Source organism: Oncorhynchus kisutch, linkage group LG6 (assembly GCF_002021735.2).
Source record: "Oncorhynchus kisutch isolate 150728-3 linkage group LG6, Okis_V2, whole genome shotgun sequence".
Lineage (NCBI taxonomy): Eukaryota > Metazoa > Chordata > Actinopteri > Salmoniformes > Salmonidae > Oncorhynchus > Oncorhynchus kisutch.
The window spans coordinates 68720097-68744972 of record NC_034179.2 but is presented as its reverse complement, the minus strand read 5'-3'; the positions used below and the strand labels follow the sequence as shown (position 1 = coordinate 68744972).

Below are 24876 nucleotides of genomic sequence, written 5' to 3'. Positions count from 1 at the left end.
AAGATGGTTCACGTGCCATGTGGCTTCACATGCTAATCACCTTCTGAGAATCCGGAGGCGAGCGAGTAAACTCCCATTGCATGTTAGCAAGAAGAACAGAAGACAAACATTGGAAAATAAAATTGATGACCTAAGATTATCCTACCAACGGGACATTAAAAACTGTAACATCTTATGTTTCACTGAGACGTGGCTGAATGAAGAAACGGAAAATATAAATCTAGCAGGATTTTCCATGCACCGGAGGAACAGAGGCGCTACCTCTGGTAAGACGAGGGGTGGGAGTGTGTGTCTTTTTGTCAATAACAGGGGGTGCGTCTAATATTAAAGAAGTCTCAAGGTATTGCTCGCCTGAGGTAGAGTACCTTATGATAAGCTGTAGACCACACTATCTACCAAGAGAGTTCTCATCTGTATTATTCGTAGCTGTCTATTTACCACTACAAAGCGAAGCTGGCACTAAGACAGCTCTCAACCCACTCTATAAGGCCATAAGCAAAGAAGAAAATGCTCACCCAGAAGCGGCGCTCCTAGTGGCTGGGGACTTTAATGCAGGTAAACTTAAATCAGTTTTACCAATTTTTTTTACCAGCATGTCACATGTGCAACCAGGGGAAAAAAAATCCTAGACCACCTTTACTCCACACACAGAGATGCATACAAAGCTCTCCCCCGCCCTCCATTTGGTAAATCTGACCCTAATTCTATCCTCCTGAATCCTGCTAACAAGCAAAAACTGAAGCAGGAAGTACCAGTGACTCGCTCAATACGGAAGTGGTCAGATGACGGGGATGCTACACTACAGGATTGTTTTGCTAGCACATACTGGAATATGTTCTGGGATTCATCCAATGGCATTGAGGAATACACCACCTCAGTCATCGGCTTACTCAATAAGTGCATCGATGACGTCGTCCCCACAGTGAACGTACGTACATATCCCAACCAGAAGCAATGGATTACAGGCAACATTCGCACTGAGCTAAAGGCTAGAGCTGCCGCTTTCAAGGAGCGGGAGACTAATGCGGATGTTTATAAGAAATCCTGCTATGCCCTCAGACTAACCATCAAAGAAGCAAAGATTAAGGATACAGGATTAAGATTGAATCCTACTACACCGGCTCTGACGCTCGTCGGTTGTGGCAGGGCTTGAAAACTATTACGGACTACAAAGGGAAACCAAGATGCCAGCTGCCCAGTGACGTGAGCCTACCAGATGAGCCTAATGCCTTTTATGCTCACTTCGAGGCAAGCAACACTGAAGCATGCATGAGAGCACCAGCTGTTCTGGATGACTGTGTAATAACGCTCTCGGTAGCCAATGTGAGCAAAACCTTTAAACAGGTCAACATTCACAAAGCCGCTGGGCCATACGGATTACTAGGACGTGTACACAAAGCATGCGCAGACCAACTGGCAAGTGTCTTTAGACATTTTCAACCTCTCCCTGACCGAGTCTGTAATACCTACATGTTTCAAGCAGACCACGATAGTCCCTGTGCCCAAGGAAGTGAAGGTAATCTGCCAAAATGATTACCGCCCCGTGGTACTCATGTCGGTAGCCATGAAGTGCTTTGAAAGGCTGGTCATGGCTCACATCAACAACATCCTCCCGGACACCCTAGACCCACTCCAATTCGCATACCGCCCCAACAGATCCACAGATGACGCAATCTCAATAACACTCCACACTGCCCTTTCTCACCTGGACAAAAGGAACACCTATGTGAGAATGCTGTTCATTGACTACAGCTCAACGTTCAACACCATAGTGCCCACAAAGCTCATCACTAAGCTAAGGACCCTGGGCCTAAACACCTCCCTCTGAAGTGGAGCAGGTCGAGAGTTTCAAGTTCCTTGGTGTCCACATCACCAACGAACCTTCATGGTCCAAACATACCAAGACAGTCATGAAGAGGGCACGACAAAACCTTTTCCTCCCAAGGAGACTGAAAATATTTGACATGGGTCCCCAGATCCTCAAAAGGTTATACAGCTGCACCATCGAGAGCATCCTGACCGGTTGCATCACCGCCTGTTATGGCAACTGCTCGGCATCTGACCATAAGACACTACAGAGGTAGTGCCATCCAGGACCTAAGCTTCCTGCCATCCAGGACCTATATAATAGGCGGTGTCAGAGGAAAGCTACTTTTTTTACTACTTTTTATTTTAGTCTACTTGGTAAATATTTTCTTCTTGAACTGCACTGTTGGTTGAGGGCTTGTAAGTAAGCATTTCACGGTAAAGTCTACACTTGTTGCATTCGCATGTGACAAATAAGGTTGGATTTGATATGTTTTGCACAGAGACAGACACTGCATGAACAAGAGCTGAGGGGACACTTTGAGCGTTTGGCAGCTTCCATTCACACAAACAACCACACGTGCACACCAGGGGAGGCTGGTGGGAGGAGCTAAAGGAGGACTGGCTCATTGTAATGGCTGGGATGGAATAAATGGAGCGGTATCAAACGCATCATACATATGGAAACCACATGTTCGACTCTGTTGCATTTATTCCATTTCAGCCATTACAATGAGCTCATGTTTCCTCACCCAACTCCACCCTTCCTTAACACCTGTGTCATTCTGGTTTCCTGGAAAGAGGTGGACGTTCTGTGAACTGGTGTTTAGGCTGCCATGGAGCTTTGTTCCCTGGGTGACATTGTCTGTATGGGCCTGGATATCAGTGTTGATGTTGTTTTTCGTTGTCTTCACAGGACGAGGAGAACGGGAATGGAAAGGGTAAGTTGTCTCCCTCAGTCAACACCGTCGCCACTAGACTCTGGTGTCTCGGTGATGTCACCGCCACTCCTAGCCAGGGTCCCCCTCTAGCTACACTGCTTCCCCTGCAGGAGAGAGTCCCACTGCTGCCGATGACCTTGTGGCCCCTAGAACAGTTTTGATTATTTAGCTTGTAATGCCCACTGTTAAGAAATGGGGGAGTAAACCTGAACTTGGACCTGTGCATAGAGTTGTCCTTTTATTGAGTCTCAATTGGATTATTGGCGGTATTTATGCTCATGTTATGATATTGACGCTTATAGTATAATTCCACTAGGCTCACACTGGTTCACTGTTTGCACATCATTTCAAAGACATTACGTTGAACCAACATTGAATAGACTGTGCCCAGTGGGCAATGATATATTTAATAGTTATCATCAGGTCCTATTTAATCAATTGAAGAATGAAGTGACAGTAACATACTGCATTGTGCCATGTAGGGAGAAGTAGGTTGGAGCCAATGGACACCATATTTGTCAAGAATGTGAAAGAGCGAGGTCCCGCTCACCAGGCTGGCTTGTGTACAGGTAAGGAAAATGTCTGTTTTGAAAGCGACCGAGAAAGAGAGGGACGGGAGACTGCGTGTGTGCAGGAACAGCCTGATTTGCAATGGAAATAACCTTAGGAGCGTCCGACATGATCACACATGGATGATAGGATGATAGGAAGGAGTCAGGTGCTCCCAATGATTCAACAAGGATACCCACCAGACCATGTTCAGCAAAAACACACACACACACACACACACATTAAAGTTGCATTATTGTCTTAGGAAATTAGTAATGATACTGATGAGAACAGAATGACACAGGCTGACAAACACCCAGCAGTGTAAGTTGGAGCTAATTAGAGACGTTTTCCTGTTGTGTCTTGCAAGCTAAGCTGGGCAGCATTCCTCTCCCTGCAGCCCAGCCAAGCTAAACCATTACTCCTATATAAATATACACACACACACCACCAAAACACATCCACACACTAACACATAACGAATGACTCATCCCTTCTCCTGCCAAACACAAACAGATCCAGGCCTTTTGCCTCAGGCTTATGATCTGGTATATCAACACAGAACAAACCCCGAGGCGACACTGTGTCCTTCCTGACTTTACAGCAACTACTGCAAGCACATAGCTCTATATTTCCATACACAAATCCTCAGTCCCTATCTCAACCACCCCCCCACACATCCCTCAGCAGGAAGTCTGGGTCTGGGGTCTCCCTGACCTTCCCTCCCCTGACCCACCAGGGTATTCCTCTGCAGGAGTCCTGTGTCTGGGGGGGGGGGGGGGGTGGAGGGGTTGCTCTTGTTCTTTTTTTATTGAGAGTGTATCACTGAATATCTGTGCTGTGTTTGGTCATACTGGGATTTAAATATGTATGTTCGTATGTGTGTTGCAGGGGATCGGCTGGTGAAGGTGAATGGAGAGAGTGTCCTGGGGAAAACCTACTCCCAGGTGATCGCCCTCATACAGAACAGGTAAGAGCCACTGTACTGCGTGTGCGTATGTGTGTACCCACAGTATGTACAGCGCATTCGTAAAGTATTCAGACCCCTTGACTTTTTTACGGCCTTATTCTAAAATGGATGAAATAGTTTTTTCCCCCTCATCAATCTACACACAATACCCCATAACGACAAAGTAAAAACAGGGTTTTAAAATTATGTTAAATCCACTTCAATCAGTGTAGATGAAGGGGAGGAGACCGGTTAAAGAAGGATTTTTAAGGCAATTGAGACATGGATTGTGTATGTGTCCTATTCAGAGGGTGAATTAAAAATCAACTGAAATGTCACATTTACATAAGTATTCAGACTCAGTATTTTGTTGAAGCACCTTTGGCAGCGATTACAGTGTTGAGTATTCTTGGGTATGACGCTACAAGCTTGGCACACCTGTATTTGGGGAGTTTCTCCCATTCTCTTCTGCAGATCCTCTCAAGCTCTGTCAGGTTGGATCGGGGGGATGTCACTGCACAGCTATTTTCAGGTCTCTCCAGAGATGTTCAATCGGGTTAAAGTCCGGGCTCTGGCTGGGTCACTCAAGGACATTCAGAGACTTGTCCCGAAGCCACTCCTGTGTTGTCTTGGCTGTGTGCTTAGGGTCGTGGTCCTGTTGGAAGGTGAACCTTCGCCCCAGTCTGAGGTCCTGAGCTCTCTGGAGCAGGTTTTCATCAAGGATCTCTCTGTACTTTCCTCTGTTCATCTTTCCCTCGATCCTGACTAGTCTCCCAGTCCCTGCAGCTGAAAAACACCCCCACAGCTTGATGCTGCCACCACCATGCTTCACCGTGGGGATGGTGCCAGGTTTCCTCCAGACGTGATGCTTGGCATTCAGACCAAAGAGTTTTTCATCTTGGTTCATCAGACCAGATAATCTTGTTTCTCATGGGAGTCCTTTAGGTGCCTTTTGGCAAACTCCAAACGGGCTGTCATGAGCCTTTTATTGAGGAGTGTCTTCCGTCTGGCCACTCTACCCTAAATGCCTGATTGGTGGAGTGCTGCAGAGATGGTTGTCCTTCTGGATGGTTCTCCCATTTCCACAGAGGAACTCTGGAGTTCTGTCAGACCAAGGCCCTTCTGACCTTGCAAGGCCCTTCTCCCCAGATTGCTCAGTTTGGCTGGATGGCCAGCTCTAAGAAGAGTCTTGGTGGTGGCCACGGCAGACATTTTTTGGTACCCTTCACCAGGTCTGTGCCTCGACACAATCCTGTCTCGGAGCTCTACGGACAATTCCTTCCACCTCCTGGCTTGGTTTTTGCTCTGACATGCACTGTCGACTGTAGGACCTTTATATTGACAGGTGTGTCCCTTTCCAAATAATGTCCAATCAACAGAATTCACCACAGGTGGACTCCAATCAAGTTGTAGAAACAGGATGTACCTGAGCTCAATGGAAACAGGATGCACCTGAGCTCAATGGAAACAGGATGCACCTGAGCTCAATGGAAACAGGATGCACCTGAGCTCAATGGAAACAGGATGCACCTGAGCTCAATGGAAACAGGATGCACCTGAGCTCAATTTCAAGTCTCATAGCAGTCTGAATACTTATGTAAATCAGGGATTTCTGTAGAAAAAATATATATACATTTGCAAAAACTTCGAAAAACCTGTTTTTTCTTTGTCTTTGAGATATTGTGTGTAGATTGACGAGGGAAATCATTTATTTAATTATTTTTAGAATAAGGCTGTAACTTAACATAATGTGGAAAAAGTCAAGGGGTCTGAGTGCTTTCCGAATGCACTGTATGTGTCGTTTATGTACGAGGCATGTCTCGTGTCGTTTACTTCGCATTTTTTATGTATGTATAGCATGATTCTGGAATGTGGAACATGTTCAGTTGTGTAAGTCGTCCTCGACTTGTGTGAGCACTTCCTCCTGAAGAGAATAGCCTGGAGCATTGAGTGTCCAGAACACATCCACTGAGAGCAGTAGGAGTCACCAGGGTAATCGTCAACAGGGTCTCCTGTGACATGGTTGCTGATCAACCCCACTCACAGCAAAACAAAACCCTTCGTCACAACAGGGGGAAAGTCTTCTCTTACTGTAACATGATAGAGTTTGGAAAAAATTTGGAATTATATTGTTTTTCCGACCCTTCCATCTGTGTTCCTTTTCCCCTTCTCCCCTTCCTCCCTCCTTCTCTCCCCTCTCTTCGGTTCCCCCTCTCTTTGCCCTCTCTTTCTTGTTCCTCTCTCCTTTCTTCTCGTTCCCTCCACAGTGAGAGTGTGTTGGAGGTCTCTATAATGCCAAAAGGTGAAGACGTGCTGCAGCTGGTAAGTGTGAGTATGATATTTCAACCACACTACACCCTAATAGAAATACTCAGAAATGAATACCTGACAAATTCATTGATAAGTTCGTTGATTTAAGAACACTAATACTACAGAGAGAGAACATCTTGGATATCGTCATGCTTGTCATTCCATTGCTTTGAGTTGACATTCTCAGCTCTCAGGAACTAGCTAGGCTGTGACAGATGCTTTCTAGTCTGTCCTTAGATTACAACACACATTCATTCAAGCTATTATCCAAAGTTCTGTGGAAGCGTCACATGAAAAGCGGCTACCTACACATGCACACGCACACACACACACACACATTTTGCCTCGGTCCATAAATTGCTCCACTCACATGACCAGACATGCAGAGCATGTCACCGCCTCTCCTCTGGACCAGGAGGAGCAACCCAGGGGCACAACGCTGACACAACCTCCCAGACCTGGGCGCCCGACCTGGGCTTCTCACACACACAACCCCCTACCCACCAAGCACCACGTCTTTCCTCTTCCTAATACTGCCCTCCTTCAACCCCACTACCACTCCCCCACCCCTCCACGCCTCCACCCTTCTCTCCTCTCACTCCGCCCCTCAACGCACCACGGGCATCGGTTGCATTCCAGTGGTGACATCACCAGCTCTAGCCATGCCCCCTTCCACCCTCTCACAGGGGAGAGAGAGAGAGAGTGTGTGTGAGAGAGAGAGAGAGAGAGAGTTTGGAAGGGCTTGTCTAAGGACAGCATACTGAACGAAGAAGAAAGTCCGAGAGATAGCAAGAAAGAACAGCGAGAGAGACAAAAAAAAGGAGTCTAAAGAAGAAGTCGAGACATAACCTCGAGAAAGAAGGAGAGAGGGAGAGCGCGGTAAATCGTAGCAACGGGAGTGTTAGTGTCTGTGGGAAGCAAACAGAGTTCCCCTCCTCTCCTCTTCCTCTGTGAGTGACTTGAAGCCAGTATTGAGCCAGAGAGACACTGAGTGTGGGCCTGCCCTGCTCTCTGAGGTAAAGCCTGAACACTTCATCTTTAAGTGTTGCCTTTTGATATAAATTAATTTTGGGCAAAGTGGTTTTAAGTCTGTAGCTTTGTAGTTTCTTAATCGGTGTTGCGGCTGTAGCTTGAGGGGCTGAACGCTGAGCGATACTTTAGACGTGTGGTGTTGTTGCGGGCGTATTGGATCAAGCTCGCTGTAACAGTGAGATTTTGTTTTGATTGATCCAGATTTGTTGCTGTTTTAAGTCAGTGTTTTGTTGTAGCGGTGTATTTGGAACATTGCTCTGTGTCTGTGTGGCTGCAGACGGTTGCTGTGTTGTGGCTCTTGCTCAAGGCGCGTGCTAGTGCCTGCAGCTAACTAGTAGCTGTGTTTGTGTTGGAGGCTGAGTTGGGGCCCCTAACAGTCACCATGGCTGAGCAGACTGCGGTGGTAGGAGGAGGAACACAGATGATTCTAGACGTCGCTTGCTGTGTAACATCATAGGTAACAAGGAGCTTTGAATGCTGTGCCGGTCAAACCTGTGACTGTCAAAGCAATTGTATCGCTCCTTCCTTCCCCTCTGACCTCTGTTCGTCACCTGAACTCCTCCTGTTTGTGTCTCACCTCTCTCCCTCTCTGTCTCCCACTACAGGCATACTCCCAGGATGCCTACCTGAGGGGCAACGAGCCTTACACAGGGGGAGCCCGGAACCTTCCGGTACCCCCGCCCCTCTGCTACACTCCCCACGCCAAGTCCCAGCCTCCCTCTGGGGCCCCGGCCCTCATGGGCCAGAACCAGCTGGACAACTGGAGCCGCTGGGCAGGCTCCCCCAGCCCTTTGTCCCCACTGGACAACCGCTCCACCGTGGGCAGCCCGGCCAGCTGGCAGGAGGGGTGGGGCGGACACAGTAGCCCCCCCCACAGGGTGGAGGAGATCCAGTGCGGTGTGACCGGGCAGCAACCTACGGGACAGACCAGGGGCCGCTCCTACTCCTCATCTTCCTCCTCAGGAGGGCCCCTCAGCAGCCCTCTGCGTGTCCACTACGTCAACCACAATGCCACTGCCACCACCGCCTCCTCTCAGCCCCGGAAGGGCAGCCAGGCCTGGGCCAGCCCTCTCCAGCCCAGCCCCAGCCGCAGCCATCACTGCCAACAGGCCCTGTCTGAGTGGTACTACAGCCAAGCTGCTGAGCAGCGCCAGGGCCGCAGTGGCAGCATGCACCAACGCCACCGCAGCTATTCTCAGGACAGGCTGTGTGAGACAGGCCCCGGGCGCCACCGACGGGGTCCGGGCGGCTGGCCCCACAGCGCCTCCCAGGACACCCTGATGCTACTGCAACAGTCAGGCCCCGGCCCCCACGGGGACCCTTCTTGGACCTACAGAGACTGGGAGGGGGCCCGGGACCAGAGTCACCACTCCTCCTACGGCAGCAGAGCCCGGTCGGAGAACCTGCTGGTACAGTACGACCGCAATGGCCACTCGCTGGAGATGCTGGGGTCACCCCGTTTTGAGAGGCCCGCCTGGCTGCAGCAGGCCTCACAGCAAGCACCCAGAACTGAGGCCTATCAGAGGCAGGGGAACCATTACAGTGTTGCGCCGGCCCCCTCTATGGGCCGTCTAGCACAGCCGCACCACAAAACCCAATCACAGTCCCACCCACATACCCAGCCCCAGCCCCAACAGCCAGCCCCCCAGAGCAGACGTCTGCCCACCGGACAGAGCCTGGACGACCAGCCAGTAGGTTACCGCAGCTACAGCCCCTCCTTCAACCGCAAGACAGGCCGTATCATGCAGCAACCCTCCTTCAGGGACCCCTCCTACCTTGGCCCCCACCTCAGCTGGGCCCCCACCCCCAAAACCAGCCCCCCTGAGGGTGTTGTCCTCTCAGTTCCATCCCCCCTGGCCTCCACCACGCCTGAGCCCCTTGACAAGGCCTACCGCCCCACCAACCATGAGAGAGGGGCAGTGGAAGGCCAGGTGGAGGTGGTAGCTCAGACCCAGGAAGTCAAACTGAGACAGAAACCCCCCACGGGACGAAGGAGCGCCCACGCCATGCGCCACCCCCACTACACCCTGCCTGTAGATGGCACGGAACCCCCTGTGTTTCCCCCTGACCCCCACAACGCTGCCCCCGCCCCTCGCCCCTCAGGAGATGGTGCCCCGCACCGTACCAATGGCATCCTGGCCCCCCTGTCTGTAGAGGATGACGCAATGGCCTCCATTCCCTTTATAGGTAAGCACCTCCACCACCCCACACACCTCCTCCTCTTCCTCTCCCTACCCCTCCATGTAACTTGCAGACCTCATCACTCCCACTTCTGTTTATGACACAAACATATTCCTCCTGATTGATCTTACTGGAACTTACTGGAAACTAACTGTTTGTAAAAACAAACAAGAAGCTTACCAGAAAGATTGACCAGAAAGATGGGAGGACGTAGACTATGACTTGGCCAGTATTTAGAGAATAGAACCCTTCTCTCTGTGCCCTTCATTTCCTCTGTCGGTCTCTGCCTGTGTGGCCAGGCTCCGGGCTTCTCCTTACTCTGTCTCCAGTCTGTGTCTTTGTTTGTGTTGGGTAATACTGGCACTTCCCGCAGACATGCAGACGGTATTAGTAGTGTTTGATTGAATCATAATTTACGGGACTTCACTAACCCCCCCCCCCCCTCCTCCTCACCCAGTCTCTCAGACCGAGATGAGGTGGAAGCTGACTCTATGTCTCACTAGCGTGTGTCTGTGATCACAGAGTATGTCTGTCTGTCCACCTATCTGTCAGTCTGTCTGCTTTCACAACAGGGAGAATATCTTTCTCTCTCTACGTCACTACCATGAATTCCCTTTTAGTTCCAGCCAAGTTGGGCAACAGGTAGCCTAGCGGTTAAGAGCGTTGGGCCAGTAACCAAAAGGTTGCTGGTTTGAGTCCCCCAGCCGACTAGGTAAAAACATCTGCCGATGTGCCCTTGAGCAAGGCACGTAACCCTAATTGCTCCTGTAAGTCGCTCCGGATAAGAGCGTCTGCTAAATGACAAAAACATTGAATAATAGTATATATGAATTGGTTGAAAATCTAATAATAACCATAACTTTTGGCATTATGCCTGGATCTACTGAGGTGACCCTCTGGGCTTTGTGACTGTTTGAACGTTTGTGTATTTGCGTACTACGTGTGTGTTCTACTGTCATCACACATTTGTATGTGCGTATGTATGTATGTACCGTGTGTGTGTATGTGTTTGTGAGAACAGAACAGGAGGGATCTGGTCGTGTCTCAGCTTGTTGCCTCTGCTCTGCTGCTGAAAGAACACATGATGAACATATCAGAGCCTCACTAAATAGCCAACTACTCCAACATGTACAGTACTAATCAACAGACCATAAGCCTCCAGCCCTACGGTCAAACCACAGGCAAACCAACCAACCACAGCTAAGGCAGGACCAGGCCAGGGCCAGATGCAGTACCTATAGGAAGTCTACACCCCCTTGAACATTTTTCACATTTTGTTGCGTTTACACAGTGGGATTGAAATAGATTTAATTGTGTTGTTTTTTTTTGTCATTGATCTACACAAAATACTCCATATTGTCAAAGTGAAAAGAAAATTTAGCCAATTTTAACAAATTAATACAAATGAAATAACTCAAATATACTTGTTGCCTAAGTATTCAACCCCTTTGTTTAAGCAAGCCTGAATGAGTTCAGGAGTAAAATGTCTCTTAACAAATCACATAAGCTACATGGACTCACTGTGAAATAATAGGGGTTGACATGATTGAGTGACCAAACCTTCCTCTGTCCCCCATACATACCACATATGTATGTATTATCCCTCAGTCAAGTATTGCATTTCAAACACAGATTGAACTACAAAGACCAGGGAGCTTTTCTAAAGCCTCATAAAGAAGGGCAGTGATTGGTGGATGTGTAACAATAACAAATCAGACATTGAATATATCTTTAAGCATGGTCAAGTTAATAATTATCCTGTGGGTGATGTATTAAACCACCCAGACACATCAAACATACAGTCGTCCTTCTGAACTGAGCTACAGGACAGGAATGAAACTGCTCAGGGATGTTACTATGAGGCCGATGGTGATTTTAAAACAGTTACAGATTTCAATAGCTTTGATGGGAGAAAACTGAAGATGGGTCAACAATATTATAGTGACTCCACAATTACTGACCTAAATGACAGGGTGAAAAGAAGAATACAAACATACAGAATAAAAAAACATTACTTATATATGCGATAAGGCATGAAAGTAATATTGCAAAAACTACACGGCAAAGGAATACACTTTTTTGGCCAAAATGCAAATCCTTATGTTTGGTCCAAAACAACACTGAGTTACTGCCTCCTTATTTTCAAGCATGGTGGTGTCTGCATCATGGTATGGATATGCTTGACTTCGGGGTAAAGAGTGACCAAGTTACAGTTTTGACTTAAATCTGCTTGAAAATCTATGGCAAGACTTGAAAATTGCTGTCTAACCATGATCCCCAACATTTTGACAGAGCTTGAAGATTAAAAAGAAAGAAAGAAAAAAAGGATAATGGGCAAATGTGGCACAATCCAGGTGTGCAAAGCTCTTACAAGGCCGCTGTAATCCCCTGCCAAATGTGCTTCTAACATGTATTGACTCAGGGGCGTGAATACTTAACTAATCAAGTCACACTAGTGTTTTATTATTCAATCATCTTTAGAGTATTTTGTGTAGATCGTTGAGAAAAATGACAATGAAATCCATTTGAATCCCACTTTGTAACACAGGAGGGGGGGGGGGGGGGTGTAGACTTTCTCTAGGTAGGCTACTCCCTCAGATGGTCTGGACAACAACCTAGGTCAGCAAAGTGCAAATCATATTCAAATGAGCTGCGACGGAAATTTGTACCTACATTTGAAATGGGGAGATCGATAGATGCCCTCAATGTTGGGCCAAGCTGTGACGGAACCTAGAGAGAGAGGGAGACCTATAAATGAAATGATTTAATAGGGAAGAGAACCAGAAAACTGAGAAACATCTTGCTCCTTCTCTTCCCTCCTGCTCAGAGCAAAAATGTACCGAAACTAGGCAGACAGGGCGGCAAGCTGAGGCACGTTTCAAGACCAAAGACTGAAACTTAAAACTTCTCTCTTGCTGTTTCTCGATCTCTCCATTTTTGTCCTCTCCCTGATAGGATCTGTGATCTGGTTGTTTGGGAGCATGATTTAATAGGCTGCTGTTCTGTTGACTGTAGATGTCCAGGACGGTGGTTGAATTCTCTTGCCCTCTAGTATCGTTAGTTTGACTTAGCGTTCTCTATATGGTGCTTTCACTCACTGTAGTCTCCTTTTGAATAGTGTTGGTAGCTTGCGGTAACAAAACCAATGAAAGGACTTACATTATTGGAGCATTTTTTGTGTAAATCCTAGGACTGGGTCTCATTAGGATGGCAGGTTATACTGGACCTCCTTTTTTGGGGAACCCAGTATTGTAGATGATAGGACAGGAGGCCTGGTGGTAGTGGAACCCCCTGTGAGGCACAGTACAGTAGGGGTCCAGAATGTCTCTGTCACACTGCCAGCCTCAGGCATTGCACTCTGTGCCCACCACCCTCAATGCTGCCTTTGTGTACCACTATACCCTCCCCACAACAGACACACAGAGCCACTACCCTCCACACAACACATACACACATACATACATACATACATACATACATACATACATACATACATACATACATACACACACACACACACACACACACACACACACACACACACACACACACACACACACACACACACACACTGAGCTGGCCAAAACATGGCCTATGCTCTCAAAGAAGAAATCTCTCCTTCACCCTCTGTCTGTGTGAGCGGGTGAGGTCATGGCGTCTCCTATAGAGAAGTGGTAGTAGGCTGTAGGAGTGTGCTGTGGTAGTATAGAGCCCTGCTCCATTCTAAGGCCAGTATTGTGGTGGCTCCCACCCAGGGCTCCTCTCTCTACTGGCTCTGCTGTTCTGGTTCTGTTAATGATGGCCCTTGTTAAACCCACAGGCAGTGAGAGCGGCTATTTCTGGGCTCAGCTGTAAACAGGCAGATTCCACATCCTAGATTGGGAATGTTTCCGCCTCTGCCCCTTCTCCTATTGCCTCTGTTGGGCTGGCCCTAGCACCGAGACGAGAAACGGACTGATACAGAGCGAAGAGGAGGGGTGAGGGAGATGTCGAGAAACAGAAGGGAGCAGGTGGAAGACAGTGAAAGTGGAAGCAGATAGGAATAAAGGGGAGATAAATGATGTCTGTGGAGAAGTATGTTTGGTCAGAGAAGAAACATGGGGGAGAGAGGGACGAGTCTTGCATGACAAGTTATGTTTTGAGCACCTTGTATAACAATACAAGAAAGCACACCATTAAGTTTCAAAAGTTCATGTTAAGCCTATAGGGGCTGGTTTCGAGTTGAGAGCCAAGTCGGTTTTGAGCCATTGCTTCCATTTGAGACTGAAGATCTGCTGCCCTCTGCTGTTTAGTGAAGGTATTCAGATAGGCGCAGCAGCCGTGGTTATTAGTGAGGCCAGCATTAGGACCTGAAGCTACAAAAGTTAAACATGGGCAAAACCTTACCCTTCCCTCTCTACATGCAAACACTAGTCTGGTCCATAATCCTCTGTGTCAGTCAGAAAGGGTGTTGTGGCTGGCTGGTTTCACATCCCCTTGTGTGTGTTTTAGACTGGTTGAGATGAACGTTGCGTGGTTATCTTGGACAAGGTTGGGTAGGTTACTTCATATACTTCATATAATGTTTACATAGCCTACATTACTCATCTCATATGTATATACTGTACTCTATACCATCTACTACATCTTGATGTAATGTATCACTAGCCACTTTAAACAATACCACTTTATATAATGTTTTCATACCCTCCATTACTCATCTCATATGTATATAGTGTACTCTATATCATCTACTGCATCTTGCCTATGCCGTTCGGGAATCATTCGTTCATATATTTTTATGTACATATTCGTATTCATTCCTTTACACTTGTGTGTGTATAAGGTAGCTGTTGTGAAATTGTTAGGTTATATTACTTGTTAGATACTACTGCACTGTCGGAACTAGAAGCACAAGCATTTTGCTGCACTCGCATTAACATCTGCTAACCATGTGTATGTGAACAATACATTTGATTAGATTTTCTAAATGACATGCGTTAGTTAACTCGTTATCTGTCCACAATTGTAATCAGTAATGTAACTTTCGGATCACCCAAACTCTGTAACAATCTGATTACTTTCAGTTACTTTTAGACTACTTAAGACGCATTAGCAGAAGACAAAAATGAATATTACCAATTAAACGACATCTATTGCAGGATAAACCAACTTTAGAGTTTACATAGCTGGCCATACATGGATGTTGCGTTTTACTTTATAGTGTATGTAGGCCTCTTTTAACCCATTGCTTTGTACTTTGATACAGATAAGATTCACGTTTTGATGTCACGCGCACAACAGTGAAATGCCTTTCTTGCGAGCTATAAACCCAACAATGCAGTAATCAATAATTAGTGCAAAAGATCACAAGGTAGAACAAAAACACACAAGAAAAATAATCATAGATAAGAAGAACACGAGAAAGTAAGAAGCTATATACAGTGTCAGTTCCAGGGTCAGTAGCTATATACATGGTCAGTAGCTATATATACAGGGTCAGTTCCAGGATCAGTAGCTATATACAGGGTCAGTTCCAGGGTCAGTAGCTATATACAGTGTCAGTTCCAGGATCAGTAGCTATATACACGGTCAGTTCCAGCCTGCAACTTCCAGGGTCAGTAGCTATATACAGGGTCAGTTCCAGGATCAGTAGCTATATACAGGGTCAGTTCCAGAATCAGTAGCTATATACAGGGTCAGTTCCAGGATCAGTAGCTATATACAGGGTCAGTTCCAGGGTCAGTAGCTATATACAGTGTCAGTTCCAGGATCAGTAGCTATATACTCGGTCAGTTCCAGCCTGCAACTTCCAGGGTCAGTAGCTATATACAGGGTCAGTTCCAAAACCATATTTACAATGTGCAGGCATACTGGATTGATAGAGGTGTGTGTATATATATTAGAGGTCGACCGATTATGATTTTTCAACGCCGATACCGATTATTGGAGGACCAAAAAAGCCGATACCGATTAATCGGATGATTTTTTAATTGTATTTTATTTGTAATAATGACAATTACAACAATACTGAATGAACACTTATTTTAACTTAATATAATACATCAATAAAATTAGTTTAGCATCAAATAAATAATGAAACATGTTCAATTTGGTTTAAATAATGCAAAAACAAAGTGTTGGAGAAGAAAGTAAAAGTGCAATTGTGTGCCATGTAAGAAAGCTAACGTTTCAGTTCCTTGCTCAGAACATGAGAACATATGAAAGCTGGTGGTTCCTTTAACATGAGTCTTCAATATTCCCAGGTAAGAAGTTTTAGGTTGTAGTTATTATAGGAAATATAGGACTATTTCCCTCATTACCATTTGTATTTCATTAACCTTTGACTATTGGATGTTCTTATAGGCACTTTAGTATTGTCAGTGTAACAGTATAGCTTCCATCCCTCTATTTACTATTTAGCACACGCTAAATAGCTAGCCATTTCACTTCGGTTACACCAGCCTCATCTCGGGAGTTGATAGGCTTGAAGTCATAAACAGGGCAATGCTTGATGCACAACGAAGAGCTGCTGGCAAAACGCACGAAAGTGCTGTTTGAATGAATGTTTGCGCGACTGCTTCTGCCTTCCACCGCTCAGTCAGATACTTAGATACTTGTATGCTCAGTCAGATAATATGCAACGCAGGACACGCTAGATAATATCTAGTAATATCATCAACCATGTGTCGTTAACTAGTGATTATGATTGAATGATTGTTTTTATAAGATAAGTTTAATGCTAGCTAGCAACTTACCTTGGCTTACTGCATTCCCGTAACAGGCAGTCTCCTCCGAGCTGACAAGGTGAAAATCTGTCATTCTGCCCCTGAACGAGGCAGTTAACCCACCTCAGTATAAATGTGTGTGCATGGTATGTGCGTTGTGGAGTGTCAGTGTGTGTGATTGTGTAGAGTTCTATGAGTGTGCATAGAGAGTGCAAAAACATATATACAAGGGTCTATTTAGCAGTCTTTGAAAATGAGCTTTTCAGGAGCCTGTTAGGGTACCTCTTGCCGTGCGGAAGCAGAAAGAACAGTCTGTGACATGGGTGGCTGGAGTCTTTAACAATTTCCAGGGCCTTCCTTTCACACCGCCTAATATATAGAGGTCCTGGATGGTAGGGAACTCAGGCCCAGGGATGTACAGGGCTGTCCGCACCACCCTCTTTAGCTCTATGCTGTTGGCATACCAAGCAATGACGCAGCCCGTCAAGAAGCTGTAGAACTTGAATTTCAGGGCCCCATGCCAACCTTTTTCAACCTCCTGAGGGGGATGTGTGTGGATCATTTTAAGTCCTTAGTGATTTGGATCCCGAGGAACTTTAACCTCTGATCCCGCTCCACTGCAGCCCCGTCGATGTGGATGGGGGCCTACTCAGACCCCCATTTCCTGTAGTCCACGATCAGCTCCTTGGTCTCAGTGACGTTGAGGGAGAGGTTGTTATCCCGGCACCACACTGTCAGGTCACTGATCTCCTCCCTGTAGGGTGTCTCGTCGTCACCGGTGATCAGGCATACCACCGTCGTGTCGTCAGCAAACTGGATGATGTTGTTGGAGTGGTGCGTGGACTGGCCGTGGTGGGTGTACAGGGAGTACAGGAGGGGACTAAGCACACACCCCTGTAATACGATAAGGCTATATCGTGACATTTAAAAACAAAAAAAAGTCTGTCAGATTTCCAGTCATTCCAATTCATTCAATACCCCTTGATCTTCAAGAATTGGACTTGGAAATATAGATTAGCCAAACAGTTTTACCTGAGCATGATGCAAAAACAAAGGACTTATTAGCCTACTCTGTTTATAATCATTTGAGGACAGAGAGAGAAGAATCATTTGTAGCTGTGTTAAGCCTATCAAAAGTCTGCAAGTTTGAGCATGTGTCCGTTAGGCCCGTGGATTTGTTTTTTTTATCAGGACGAATTAGATTGAGACACAAAAGCCTCACTCGTGGTCTTCTTAAATGAAGCTTGTTTTTGACAGTATGTGGAGCACAATACCACGGGGGAGTTTAGAAGGGAGGAAGTCTCTCAAACTGTTATTCCAAATGCTGGGATCTGCACCATGCAGCTGTTGCAAGAGCAACTGACTGTCCACCAGTCGCAAAAACAATACGTGATTGGCAGCTTGAACCTCTTACATTCAACCATTATTGGGTCAGAATACACAGTCACCTACAACGACGACAATCCGTAAGAAACAAATAGCTCGAGCGGCGGTGTGTGTCACATCAATGCCGTTATCTATGTAGATATCAGTTCTAAGTGATGTCCGTGTCGCCTGCAGGCTAACCCCGTTGCTGTCGTCCTCGCCTCCAAGCCTTTATTCAAGTAGGATGTAGAATCTTTGGATGCTGACATGCAGTCGCACCATTGGAAGACATAGCTTGGACTGTAAACCTACCGAGGCCTATTCCTGCTCTTTACCCGCGATCCATCAAACACATTTGGCGTGGTCTCTGACTTGTGGTCAGACTCGCTCAGGTGGAACAAACTTAAACCTGCTTCCTTTTTTTTTTAACGCTGATTTCAATGTCTTTGAGAACAGAAAGGTGTCAAAGATTTTTTTTCGGTAACATCCTTTCTGAATTTAAAAGGAATCCTATAAGTAATCATCTAGTTTTTCAAAGGACTCTGTAATCCGATTACAATATTTTTTGCTGGTAACGTAACGGATTACAGTTAGTTTTTTTAATGTTGTAATCAGTTATATGTAACACGTTATATGTAATCCATTACTCCCCAACTCTGATCTTGGATATATTACTTATGGTTGTTTCGTGTATTTCTGCCATTCAACCTTGAAATGACAGCCAACTAAGACATTATCACTGCAAGTAAGACATAGTTTCCTTTTTTTTGTGTGTAGTGCACTCATACAAACCAACACAAGGAATCACACACACCCTTATAAAGAACTGAAACGTAGCGTTATTACATGGTACCAAAGCCTTTTCCGTTTCTATTTGAAGAACTCTTCTCATGGAGGCAGCAGACACAGGTACACCATTAGGGAGTTGGTTTAATCACTCTTTATGCCGTTTTACTTTCCACCTTATTACTTTGTGTGTGTGTGTGTGTGTGTGTGTGTGTGTGTGTGTGTGTGTGTGTGTGTGTGTGTGTGTGTGTGTGTGTGTGTGTGTGTGTGTGTGTGTGTGTTTTTTCCGCAATAGAGCTGTAGTATTGCTCGTTTACAGTTCCGTTATTGAAGTTCTACATTGCAGTTTAGTCTTTAGTCTTTTCTGAGAATTTTCTTCCACTCTCTCTTTGAGGATGCTTCATAGAACACATGTTATAATCTGTGTGCATTGTATTTACGTGTTAGGAGGACAAAGAAAGTGAAGTACGTAAGTAATGTGTCGTGTCAATGGTTCTCAGAGAACGTGAACATTCCGTGTGAAAACAGTATCTCTGTCCTTTATAGTGACCCTGTGGTGGTACCTCACCGCTCTCCCATCCTCCCTCTATCCTTCCCTCTTCTCCTCTCACCCTTGATTCTGCCCTCTGCCCTTTCCCTTCCCTCTCCTCCATGCTTCCCTCTCCTCCCCCCTCTATCCTTCCCTCTCCTCCTCCCTCTATCCTTCCCTCTTCTCCTCCCTCTCATCCTCTCACCCTTGATTCTGCCCTCTGCCCTTTCCCGTCCCTCTCCTCCATGCTTCCCTCTCCTCCTCCCTCTGTCCTTCCCTCTCCTCCTCCCTCTATCCTTCCCTCTCCTCGTCCCTCTATCCTTCCCTCTCCTCCTCCCTCTATCCTTCCCTCTTCTCCTCCCTCTCGTCCTCTCACCCTTGATTCTGCCCTCTGCCCTTTCCCTTCCCTCTCCTCCTCCCTCTATCCTTCCCTAACCCCCCCCCCCCCCTCCATACAGATGAGCCGACGAGCCCCAGCGCTGACCTCCGTGCCCGCCACGTGCCCGCCTCCTCTGTGGTGTCCAGTGGCATGAGCTCAGCTCCCACCATCGTCACCAGCCCCGCCTCCCCCACCTTCACCTTCCCTCTAACCAGGCTCTTCTCACACGACTGCAGTGAGTGCCCCCCTTGAGCCGGACTACCCCGGACCGACCCCCCTGCATGCAGCCATACCAGAACCCAGCACACCTCTCTGCAGTGTCTGGTACCATGCTAGCAGACATGCCACCTCCACATCTATGGAGAGAATGGCTTACTGTACACAGGATGCTCCTTTGTTTCTCTGCATGAGTTGATTGACAATTTTTCCATGGCGAGGAGGTATAATGGCCTCCAGTAAGTAGGTCTTGTGTACTTCTTTGTGCCTGGTAAGATGCATGCGCGCCCTAAAGCAAATGTAGTCACTCCTCGGGTGCCTAGGCAGATGCATGTGCGTCATTGAAGTGAATGGGGTTACTCTCTACCTTTTTGGAGAAAGTGTGTTTTGTACCAATATAGGGTCCACATTTCCTCTGTATAGACTAGAGCATGAAGTCCAGTGGTCCTCGTACACCCAGCTTTAGTCCAGTCTGACACGCAGACAGACTCCCTTTGCATGACAGTAGTGAGCGAAGTGACCTGAGAAGACCTAACCTGACTCCATCCTGCCAGCCCACCTCTTCACCCACTACCGCACCCCAGCCACCGCACCCAACCACTCTCCCACGTCTGCTAACCCCACCCTCCTTTATTAACATCCTCTGACTACCATTACATCTACTTTCTTCTCTTTCTTTCCCTCTCTCTCTCTCTCACTCGCTCCGTCTCCCACTGAGCAGGCAGTATTAAATCCAGTCGCCGTTCCTCCTATCTTCTAGCCATCACCACGGAGCGCTCCAAGTCATGTGACGAGGGACTCAACACCTTCAGAGAGGAGGGCCGCGTCTTCTCGTGAGTAATGGATCGCCGGGGGGGGGAGACGTGGGAATCGATTAGGAGGGATTCATCTGAATCATATGATCAATTCATTTCGTAGTAAATCTTACAGTAGTCATTTTTATTCTTCATAGGAGGCTGCCAAAGAGAGTGAAGAGTTTCTTCACTGATGGGGTGAGTTTTTCCCTGTTTCACAATAATAGTTTTTCCAATAAGTTTCACAATAATAGTTGGCTGTATCCTACACGTGACCACACTGCAGATTGCAGAGGACCTTCCATTTCTGGCAGCTAGGAGAGTGTGTCTGAAACCATTCGTTTTTAGGTGTGTTTATCCTAAAAACCTGTTGTGTGTGTGTGTGCGTGCGTGTGTGTGTGTTAGTCTCTGGACAGTCTGGGGGCAGCGGAGGAGGTGCGCTCCAAACGCCACTCCACCTCGGAGCTGGGCAGTATCAGCTACAGTGACATATGGAGAGAGGGATGGCTGCACTACAAACAGATCCTCACTGAGAAGGGCAAGGTGAGAGAGAGAGAGAGGAGAGAGAAAGAAAGAACGAGTAGAGGAATAGGACCTGAGCCATTTCTTCTCTCTCGGTCTCTCACTCTATTTCTTCTCTCTTTGTCCTTTCTGTCTCTCACTCCATTTCTTCTCTCTGTCTCTCACTCCATTTCTTCTCTCTGTCTCTCACTCCATTTCTTCTCTCTGTCTCTCACTCCATTTCTTCTCTCTGTCTCTCACTCCATTTCTTCTCTGTCTCTCACTCCATTTCTTCTCTCTGTCTCTCACTCTATTTCTTCTCTCTCTGTCCTTTCTCTCTCACTCCATTTCTTCTCTCTCTGTCCTCTCTGTCTCTCACTCCATTTCTTCTCTGTCTCTCACTCCATTTCTTCTCTCTGTCTCTCACTCCATTTCTTCTCTCTGTCTCTCACTCCATTTCTTCTCTCTCTGTCTCTCACTCCATTTCTTCTCTCTGTCTCTCACTCCATTTCTTCTCTCTCTGTCTCTCACTCCATTTCTTCTCTCTCTGTCTCTCACTCCATTTCTTCTCTCACTGTCCTTTCTGTCTCTCACTCCATTTCTTCTTTCACTGTCCTTTCTGTCTCTCACTCCATTTCTTCTCTCACTGTCCTTTCTGTCTCTCACTCCATTTCTTCTCTCACTGTCCTTTGTCTCACTCCATTTCTTCTCTCTGTCCTTTCTGTCTCTCACTCCATTTCTTCTCTCTGTCCTTTCTGTCTCTCACTCCATTTCTTCTCTCTGTCAAATCAAATCAAATCAAATGTATTTATATAGCCCTTCGTACATCAGCTGATATCTCAAAGTGCTGTACAGAAACCCAGCCTAAAACCCCAAACAGCAAGCAATGCAGGTGTAGAAGCACGGTGGCTAGGAAAAACTCCCTAGAAAGGCCAATACCTAGGAAGAAACCTAGAGAGGAACCAGGCTATGTGGGGTGGCCAGTCCTCTTCTGGCTGTGCCGGGTGGAGATTATAACAGAACATGGCCAAGATGTTCAAATGTTCATAAATGACCAGCATGGTCGAATAATAATAAGGCAGAACAGTTGAAACTGGAGCAGCAGCACAGTCAGGTGGAAGTTGAAACTGGAGCAGCAGCATGGCCAGGTGGACTGGGGACAGCAAGGAGTCATCATGTCAGGTAGTCCTGGGGCATGGTCCTAGGGCTCAGGTCAGTTGAAACTGGAACAGCAGCATGGCCAGGTGGACTGGGGACAGCAAGGAGTCATCATGTCAGGTAGTCCTGAGGCATGGTCCTAGGGCTCAGGTCCTCCGAGAGAGAGAAAGAAAGAGAGAAGGAGAGAATTAGAGAACGCACACTTAGATTCACACAGGACACCGAATAGGACAGGAGAAGTACTCCAGATATAACAAACTGACCCCAGCCCCCCGACACATAAACTACTGCAGCATAAATACTGGAGGCTGAGACAGGAGGGGTCAGGAGACACTGTGGCCCCATCCGAGGACACCCCCTCTCACTCCATTTCTTCTCTCTCTGTCTCTCACTCTCTCCGTTCCGTTGTGTGTTACAGAAGGTGGGCAGCGGCATGCGTCCGTGGAGGCGGGTCTTCTCAGTGTTGCGCGCCCATTCGCTCTTCCTTTACAAGGACAAGAGGGAGGCGGTCCTGCGGGGCGCCACTCTGGGAGGCGATGCCGACGAGGAGCAGCCAATCAGCATCCGGGGCTGCCTGGTGGACATAGCGTACAGCGAGACCAAGCGCAAGCACGCGCTGCGTCTGACCACTCAGGACTTTTGTGAGTACCTGCTGCAGGCCGAGGACAGAGAGGACATGCTGGACTGGATCAAGGTCATCAGCGAGAACAGCAAGACCGACAATGAGGTGGGTCAGAGGGCACCACTCTCACCTCTCAACTGACCTTTCCCCTCTCAACTCGGAACAACCCTCATATCTTATGTCACACACTGCATTCTGTTTCTAGATCTCCTGTAACATTGTTGCACATGTCACCTTTCTTCACTGGTGTTGCTACAGTGTAAGGCTGTATTGATGAGGGAGTGGACCGTGTGTTTGTCTGTCTCAGGAGCTGGGATTCTCAAGACAGGCTCTGATCAGTAAGAAGCTCAATGACTACAGGAAACAGAGGTGAAGGACACATGCCTATCACTATACAGCAGTAGTGTTTGGTACATCCATCTTGCTTGTCCTGCCTGGCAGAGTCCGTTTGTAACAGTCTTCTCTCTGTCTCCCCCTGCCTCCAGTCCAACAGGCAACAAGCCGGACTCCTCTCCCAGGGTGTCCCGTGCCAAGCCTTCCTTCCTGCTGGCCAAGATGGAGAACGCTGCCGGGGCGCCGCGCTCACCCAAACCTGAGGGCAAAGGTCAGAGGCAGGAACCAACCAGCAGTGGTCATTCCAGATGGATGTTTGTTCTGACTCTGTCTGTCTGACTCGCTGTCCCTCTGACTATCCCCAGATGAGAGCAGCCCCCCTAAGTCGCCATGGGGGATCAACATCATGAAGAAGTCCAAGAAGTCAGGGCCCAAGGCTTTTGGAGTGCGGCTAGAAGACTGCCAGCCAGCCGCCAACAACAAGGTCAGCCAGAGCCTCCTGTTCTCTAATCGGATCATATTCTGTAAATGTATCATTCTGTGCGTGTTTATATGCCCTGTGAAAGTATTTACTGAAAATGCATGGCGTATGGACATGTATGGGTCAGTGTGTGTCTACTGTTTACTATGATGTATCTGTGTGCTGGTAAGGTATGTGGGTCCACTCCTGTCTAACCCTCCCCTCTCCTGTCTGTCTGTCCTCCCAGTTCATCCCTATGATCGTGGAGATCTGCTGTGGGCTGGTGGAGGACATGGGTCTGGAGTACACCGGCATCTACAGGGTCCCAGGGAACAACGCAGTGGTGTCCAGCCTTCAGGACCAGCTCAACAAGGGGTCGGACATCAACCCTGCAGAGGAGGTGAGCAGAGCAGGACCCCAGTTGCACGCACGGGCACACACACACACACACACACACACACACAACCTAACGTACAGTAAGCAATAGGCACAGTAATCCATGACTGGATTAGATAGACACAGTATATCTAGTCATCTGTGGGATGGTGTTAAACAGCATCAGTGGGGTTTACATGTGTTCAGCAAAGGGAAAGGATGACAACCGTGTTTCTGACGGTTGGCCCTTTTAGTATTGCCTTTGACCTCTCTCTCCCTGTTCTTACCGCTTCACAGAAATGGCAGGACCTGAACGTGATCAGCAGCTTGCTCAAGTCTTTCTTCAGGAAACTTCCGGAGCCCCTCTTCACAGACGGTGAGTCCCCGTTTCGTTAGATGAGCCGTCAGTAGAAGGCAGGAATAAACTCTCCTTCATCCTCCTTTTAACAGTTACAGTTGAATGTTACTTTTTATTTCAATGTACTGTAACTATTCATATTACTCTCATCCTCACAGATAAGTACAATGACTTCATCGACGCTAACCGGATGGAGAATGCCGGGGACCGGCTAAAGACCATGAAGAAACTGGTATGTGAACGTTGTCTGAACATGTTCTTCTATTTGCATATCCGGTATAGTCTTTGATGACTGTTTCAAGGGCTGACAGATTACACAGGATACTCAGAAGTGTTGACCTCTCTTTCTCTTTCTCTTTCATCTTTCTCTCTCTTCTTTCTCATCTCTCTCTCTCTCTCTCTCTTCTCTCTCTCAGTTCTCTCTCTCTCTCTTCTCTCTCTCTTCTCTCTCTCTATCTCTCTCTTTCTCTCTCTCTGCTCTCTTTCTCTCTCTCTCTCTCCCTGCTTTTGCTCTCTTCTCTCTCT

General features: G+C 47.2%; 1 protein-coding gene across 1 annotated transcript in view; it reads left to right on the top strand.

The window, feature by feature from the left end:
• LOC109891908 (rho GTPase-activating protein 23) overlaps positions 1-24876 on the top strand; it is a 41686-nt gene that overhangs the window by 11143 nt on the left and 5667 nt on the right. Inside the window, exons 3-18 of the mRNA XM_031827272.1 lie at positions 2723-2747; positions 3230-3316; positions 4188-4266; positions 6513-6567; positions 8193-9774; positions 19614-19769; positions 20472-20583; positions 20703-20742; positions 20950-21087; positions 22622-22930; positions 23133-23194; positions 23311-23429; positions 23524-23642; positions 23866-24018; positions 24291-24369; positions 24510-24593. Of these exons, the coding sequence (XP_031683132.1) occupies positions 2723-2747; positions 3230-3316; positions 4188-4266; positions 6513-6567; positions 8193-9774; positions 19614-19769; positions 20472-20583; positions 20703-20742; positions 20950-21087; positions 22622-22930; positions 23133-23194; positions 23311-23429; positions 23524-23642; positions 23866-24018; positions 24291-24369; positions 24510-24593 (3199 nt within the window). The remainder of the gene's footprint in view (positions 1-2722; positions 2748-3229; positions 3317-4187; positions 4267-6512; positions 6568-8192; positions 9775-19613; positions 19770-20471; positions 20584-20702; positions 20743-20949; positions 21088-22621; positions 22931-23132; positions 23195-23310; positions 23430-23523; positions 23643-23865; positions 24019-24290; positions 24370-24509; positions 24594-24876) is intronic.